The 6087-nt window shown below is 38.7% G+C and overlaps 2 protein-coding genes across 2 annotated transcripts; one reads left to right on the top strand and one right to left on the bottom strand.

Moving 5' to 3' along the window:
- The first annotated feature begins 438 nt into the window (after positions 1-438).
- Positions 439-2137, top strand: LOC120177832 (probable plastid-lipid-associated protein 8, chloroplastic). Its single transcript, XM_039183836.1, has 4 exons — positions 439-770; positions 870-993; positions 1261-1440; positions 1781-2137. The coding sequence occupies exons 1-4, from the start codon at positions 468-470 to the stop codon at positions 1969-1971; spliced, it is 798 nt and encodes a 265-aa protein (XP_039039767.1). The 5' UTR covers positions 439-467; the 3' UTR covers positions 1972-2137.
- A 178-nt stretch (positions 2138-2315) lies between these two features.
- On the bottom strand, positions 2316-5804 carry LOC120177833 (polyadenylate-binding protein 7-like). Its single transcript, XM_039183837.1, has 10 exons — positions 5536-5804; positions 4937-5055; positions 4615-4808; positions 4279-4538; positions 4078-4184; positions 3800-3989; positions 3378-3673; positions 3131-3283; positions 2642-2845; positions 2316-2550 (listed from the first exon to the last, which is right to left on the bottom strand). The coding sequence occupies exons 1-10, from the start codon at positions 5735-5737 to the stop codon at positions 2353-2355; spliced, it is 1923 nt and encodes a 640-aa protein (XP_039039768.1). The 5' UTR covers positions 5738-5804; the 3' UTR covers positions 2316-2352.
- Positions 5805-6087: the final 283 nt, after the last annotated feature.

The following is a 6087-nucleotide window of genomic DNA, read 5'->3' as shown; positions in this document are numbered from 1 at the left end:
TGGTAACGGTAAATGACCGATTTGTAATAAATCGATAATTTTAGTGACTAATTTATTATTTTTAAAAATTCAATGGATAAATAAAAACTTAATAAAACATTAAATGACCGATTCTATCAATCGCATTGCGATTTTCTTCTAAATCGCGTTGCGAACTTGGAAGCTCGCGTTGCGATTTTCTTTTGACCGTTGCGATTTTCTTTTTAACGTTGCGATTTTCTAAATCGCATTGCGATTTTGATATCGCGTTGCGATTTTATTGGTCATTTTGGCAAATCCAAAAAAAGTTAGTTAAAATCGTATATTATAAGGTATTTTTGGTCACTGAAGCGATTTTCTCTTATTTTTTTCTTATTATATTTTTTTCAGAAAAATTAACTACATTGAAATAAACGTATGAATAATGCCAAACTCTATGCATAGGTGGCAGCATGTAATCCAGTTCTTAACAGACACAGGGGGGGGGGATGAGGAACTGGTGGTTCAAAGCCACCCACATATCTTCTCTTGTATTATCATCTCATGTTGGAAATCATCTGCCTGCGCCTTCCGGGAGTCATTCGTATCATCCGTCCATGGCAGCATCTTCTTCCTTCACTCTATCATCCTCCTTCACCCGCCCTAAACCCTCATTCTTTGCATCAAAACCCTTTAATCTATCCTTAACCCACACTTCATTTCCCCTCAAATCCCAGACTTTCAGGGTTTCTTCAAGTGCCGTTTCCATCTCCAGTCGCCCCGATGATCTCGTTGCTTCTATTCTCTCCAAGGTTTCTTCTTTCTACTTGTGTGTTTTGGTTCCATCAATTATTTATTATTACTTTCGTTCTTTCCTCCTGAGTTTTGAATTGAACTCAACTGTGGATTAGGTGACGCAAACGGATGGTGGAGTTACACTCACCCCAAACCAGCACCAAGAGGTCGCTCAAGTAGCTAATGAATTGCACAAGTACTGCGTTGATGAACCAGTAAAATGCCCTTTAATCTTCGGAGGTACTTACATCAATAGGTGGACCAGGGATATAAATTGTGTTTGTTGTTGCATGTTAGGTTCCATTGTGTTTGTCGCGATTACGGTAATAGCAGGTGCTATTATGGTCATTAAGGGTATAACCGTCATGAAATATTGATTTTGGACGGTACCTTCACCTCTATATAACGGCCGCTAGCTATTCCGATAGCTATTTAAATTCCCTGCTTTGGACCAATGCCAAATTCAAACAAATTTAATCATGGGGTTTTTGTGTTTTTACTTCCCAGATTGGGGTGTGGTTTACTGTTCGAATCCTACCTCACCAGGAGGCGGCTATAGAAGTACATTTGGGCGCCTCTTCTTCAAGACCAAGGAAATGGTTCAGACTGTTGAAGCTCCTGATTCCGTCCGAAACAAGGTCTCCTTCTCTGTTTTTGGGTTTCTTGATGGACAAGTCTCCTTGAAAGGTCATTATTTACTAGTGATTACCATTTACCAATTATCACCATAAGATTGTTCTTATCTGTTCAAACTTGCATCAACATGAATTGTCATTTCTTGATAGTATTTGAATTCCCAAACCATTCTTTTGCTGTTTTGAGGACCCTCACCTTTGATGCGTTTAAAATTAATTAGCATCAACTTGCCTAAGCTAGCATGGCTAAAACTAATTTCAAAGAGACTGAAAACTTGGCATTCTCATTTTGGCACAAATCATGTGGCCAAGCTAAAATCCTAGTCAATTTATGCGATGCAAAACTGTGGATGTCTACTCTGCCAATACATATCGATTCATGATTTGTGCAGGAAAACTAAAGGTCCTTGACAAGCAATGGATTCAAGTAATTTTTGAGTCGCCTGAACTGAGGGTCGGAGCAATGGAGTTCCGGTATGGTGGTGAGAGTGAGGTCAAGCTGCAGATCACGTACGTTGATGAGACGATCAGACTAGGAAAGGGTTCTAGAGGTTCTTTATTCGTATTTCGAAGGCGTGGATAGCTGTGGGAGATCTATCAAGCAGTGCCAGTAATTGTCAACCAACGCCCTCTTGATCCCATTCATGGATGTGTCTACACTCTAGAGAATGCAGGATTTGATCCGTAACCAATTTTTCTACTTTCTAGTTTTTTTTTTTCTCTATATACTAATGCAGATTTTGTATGAATGGAGATGGAAGTATTTGAGTCATGCAGACAACATACACCCACCATATGATGAAATCATGCAAAATAAAAATGATAAGAACATTTCACAGACATGGCAAAGGTCCATTAAAATGATAAGAAAGTATTAAAGCAGAAACTAAAAACATCCCTACAAGAAGAACTTTGAAATACTGTAATGATTGCTTATTTTTGAGTGCCCCCTTTTTTTAAGGCTTCAGTTGACAGCAACTTCGGCAGAGAGGAAACTAGGGTGAATAACATCTTGACCAGATACTTTAGCATTTGAGAGCTTTAGAACCTCCACAGCTTCCTCCACTTTAGCAGCCAAAGATTCTGGAGACTCTAATAAAAGTAGCAATTCTGCATTGTCCATCTCTAACAGCATCCCTGTGATTTTCGGAACCAGATCAGGCTGCAACAACAATGTGCATATCAAATTATATGTGTGTATGTATGTATATGTATATAGAAACTCTGATTATAAAAAAAAAATCCGGAATCACCTGGTGTTTCTGAACAAGAGGGTAGAGTCGTTCACCAAGTATAGTCTTTTGCTGCTCAGGGGAAGCAGCAGCAAGCATGCTACTTAGCATCTCAGATCCTTGTGATATGGCTGCAAGAGAATTCAAAGCCGACTGTGGGACTCTAGACCCTTTGTTCTCCTCTCGTGCACGTCCATTTGGTACATACTTAGCTTGCCCACCCCTCTGCAAAATGTAGTTCGAAGGGATCAGGGCAAGCTATCTTGATATATAGCTTGAACATGTATAACAGTGTATATGGTCGTGCACGTGAGGTGAGCAATACTTAGCTTGCCCACCCCTCTGCAAAATGTAGTTCGAAGGGATCAGGGCAAGCTATCTTGATATATAGCTTGAACATGTATAACAGTGTATATGGTCGTGCACGTGAGGTGAACAAAGGGATCAGATACTTGTGTAATAATGTGTGTATATACAAGGAAAAGGAAAAGGAAAAGGAAAGAAAAAAACCTGTAGGTTACTTTGATCCTTGGAAGAAATCATATTTTGATTTAGTGGTTGCAGTTGTGGCACATATGTGACAGAATGAGAAGCACCCTGCGGAAGAGTATGTCCATTCATTCGCCCCTGGTTTTGCCTAGTTTGTGTTGGATTTCCAGTAACCTACAGTACAAAGTATTGGATTAGTAGATTGAACCACTAATATACTCATTAAAATGGTACGTGCCAATGAAATGACTTGAGGACGAATAAATACCATAGGCAGTGATGGTGGTTGAAAGGCTGGTCTGGTTGGCAGTGCAAAACCATTGACCCTCCGTCCTGGCCTCAAACCTAAAGGTTGGTACATCACACCTGGCCGTGGAGGTAGTTGTGAAAGAACACCAGTTGGAGCTGTGTAGTAAACTGGAGGATATCCACCAGGGAAAATAGCTGTGGAAGGCCCTGCTAGTCCAGCCATTCGCTGTGCATACTGAAGCTGCAAGTGAGCTTGTCTATCCTCCTTCCTTTGAGCAATAGCGACATACAATGGCTTGTGGTGAAACTTGTATCCTTAAAATAAGAGAGTGATATCATCAACAACTTCAAAATTGTACCGGAAACTTGAGATGCAAGGTCCAAGCGACTCTTTAAGATAAATTCATTCGAGTTTCCACCATTAAAGACTCATTAACATACCATGAAATGTGTTAACAGCTTTAGCAGCCTCCTTAGGAGAAGAGAAACAGACAAATCCAAACCCCTTGCTTAGTCCTTTGTTGTCTCGCATAAGTTTTGCAGAAGTAATGGTTCCACACTGAGTGAAGTGTTCTCTCAGTTCTTCATCAGTCACTTCATCATCAATATTCTTCACATAAACATTCGAAGCCTGAAATATGGACACAGATACAAAAATATGGTAAATGACATAAACAGATAATGAATTACATCCAGTCCAGAAACGAGATCAGGCATACTTTATACTTCATGATCTGCTCTTTTCGCCTTTCCTCAAACTGATGACGCAGTATTTGCTCCCGTTCTGCTTTCTTCTGTGCCCTTGCTACATATATAACCTTTGAGCCTACTCAATAAAAATATAACCATAGACCAAAATAAGTGTATGAGTTAGTTGCTGACATTAATTAAGGCTAAAAAAAGGGGATAGAAAAAACAACCGAATTGTGATGCGTTCATCACTTCCATGGCCTTCTTAGCATCATCTGGATTTTCAAAGTTCACAAAGCCAAAACCTCTTGAGGCTCCATTTTCATCCCTTGCTACAACCAGGCTAACGATTTTCCCGAACTCGGAAAATTTCTCTTGCAAAGTGTCTTCTGTGATATTCGAATCTAAATCCTTGATATACAGATTTGTATATTTGACATCAGGACTTGGCAAGACCCGATCACTCTTTTTCATAAATTTCCCTACATATCTGTGCCAAAAAGAAATGATTAAATTTCCAGAGCTGAGAATCAAAACATGGAAAGTTCGATTAGGAATTGTCATACATCTGCTTATCCCCAACAATGGTGTCATTAAGCTTCTCAATAGCAGCATTTGCAGATCCCTCCGACTCATACTGAACAAAGCCATAACCTTTACTCTTACCATCCTCAAAGGTTGCAACTTTGCAAGATATTACATTTCCGAACTGTCGGAACAACTCTTGGAGCCCCACATTATCAATTGAATCACTCAGATTCTGATATGAACAGATACACCAAATGCATTTCACATTCAAAATTCCAGTAATGGGAAAAACAAAACAAAACAAAAACAAAATGAATTCTTAATTAATATATCCATTAAAGCGAATGGGAAGATTTAAACCTTAACGAACACATTTCCAACCCCATTTTTTCTTGCATCAGGATCTCGAAGTGACCACATCACCCGCATCATTTTCTCCTTCAGCAAAGTATGATTTTTGGCCTCAATAGCATGTTGTGCTAGTTAAATCAGAAGAACAAAATAAAACATTGTAAAGACGAAGCTCATATAAAAAATTTCAACCAAAAAATAAACATACCAACACAGTAATGGAAGAAGATAAATGATCAATTTTAATAAATCAAACCAAGGTTTAAAAAATATCAGTGAAAATAAAACATGATTCCAATACCAGAAAACAAGCGTTCTTGAGTTGAATCTGGTGAGTGTAACGTAAAGATTGTTACACTGAAACTTTACTCTTCAGAGTATTAGTATATTTTCATCGATCGAAACTAAGATAAGCATTAAACATGGGTCTTGATAGAGCTTTCGAAATCTATCGAACAGAAAGTTTATCGAAGATCAAACGAGATCAAAAGCCAAAATTCCAAACCCTAAACATTGCACATCATCCCACTGCCAAACAGAACTCTTTAAAAGAAGAAGAAAAGAGCAAAAAAAAAAAAAAAAACAAGGTCATAAGAAATCTGGAATACCATCCCGAGGAGAAATGAAGTTGACATAGCCATAGCAAAGAGATCTCCCGGTAGAAGAATCCCTACAGACATGAACAGAGGCCAAGCTCTTGAACTCAGAGAAAGCTTCGATGAGATGAGCGTCGGAGACGTCGGGGTGCAAGTCTCCAACGTACAATGAAGCCGGCGAAGCCGCCACAGTAACCACCGATTGAACAGACATGGTGATTAATCGTAATTCCCAGTAGTAGAGAAACTGCAAATATATTTCACTCACTTCCTTTTCTGTTATTTAGGGAGTGAATAATAACGAGAATTTTGGGTTTTATTGTTTCAGAAGGAAACAAAAATTATTAGATTTCTGCATGCACGCAAGGAGAGCAGTTTGGGACGTTCAACTATAAGGAAATGCAACGCATCCCCTTGCGTTATCCTACGCGCCTTCTCAGAGCGTCCTAACCGCTTATTCATTTTTTGTTTGTTTGTTTATTCTAATTTTGGTATAATATCAGAAAATACTCTAAATATTTAATTAATAATAATTTTCATCTCTACTCATTTTTTAGAGCACTT

Source organism: Hibiscus syriacus, unplaced genomic scaffold (genome assembly GCF_006381635.1).
Source record: "Hibiscus syriacus cultivar Baekdansim isolate YM2019G1 unplaced genomic scaffold, ASM638163v2 tig00112339_pilon, whole genome shotgun sequence".
Lineage (NCBI taxonomy): Eukaryota > Viridiplantae > Streptophyta > Magnoliopsida > Malvales > Malvaceae > Hibiscus > Hibiscus syriacus.
Note: the sequence above shows the minus strand (reverse complement) of the source record. Positions and strands in the feature narration are given on the sequence as shown.

Bases quoted from the DNA above. Each gene is read 5' to 3' on its own strand.
- LOC120177832 (XM_039183836.1), top strand. From the start codon at position 468: ATGAGGAACTGGTGGTTCAAAGCCACCCACATATCTTCTCTTGTATTA. The intron at 771-869 runs GTTTCTTCTTTC...ACTGTGGATTAG, and splicing joins TTGCTTCTATTCTCTCCAAG to GTGACGCAAACGGATGGTGG. The intron at 994-1,260 runs GTACTTACATCA...TTTACTTCCCAG, and splicing joins ATGCCCTTTAATCTTCGGAG to ATTGGGGTGTGGTTTACTGT.
- LOC120177833 (XM_039183837.1), bottom strand. From the start codon at position 5,737: ATGTCTGTTCAATCGGTGGTTACTGTGGCGGCTTCGCCGGCTTCATTG. The intron at 3,990-4,077 runs GTATGCCTGATC...TCCATATTTCAG, and splicing joins AGCAGATCATGAAGTATAAA to GCTTCGAATGTTTATGTGAA. The intron at 2,846-3,130 runs GTTTTTTTCTTT...TACATTTTGCAG, and splicing joins AGGATCAAAGTAACCTACAG to AGGGGTGGGCAAGCTAAGTA.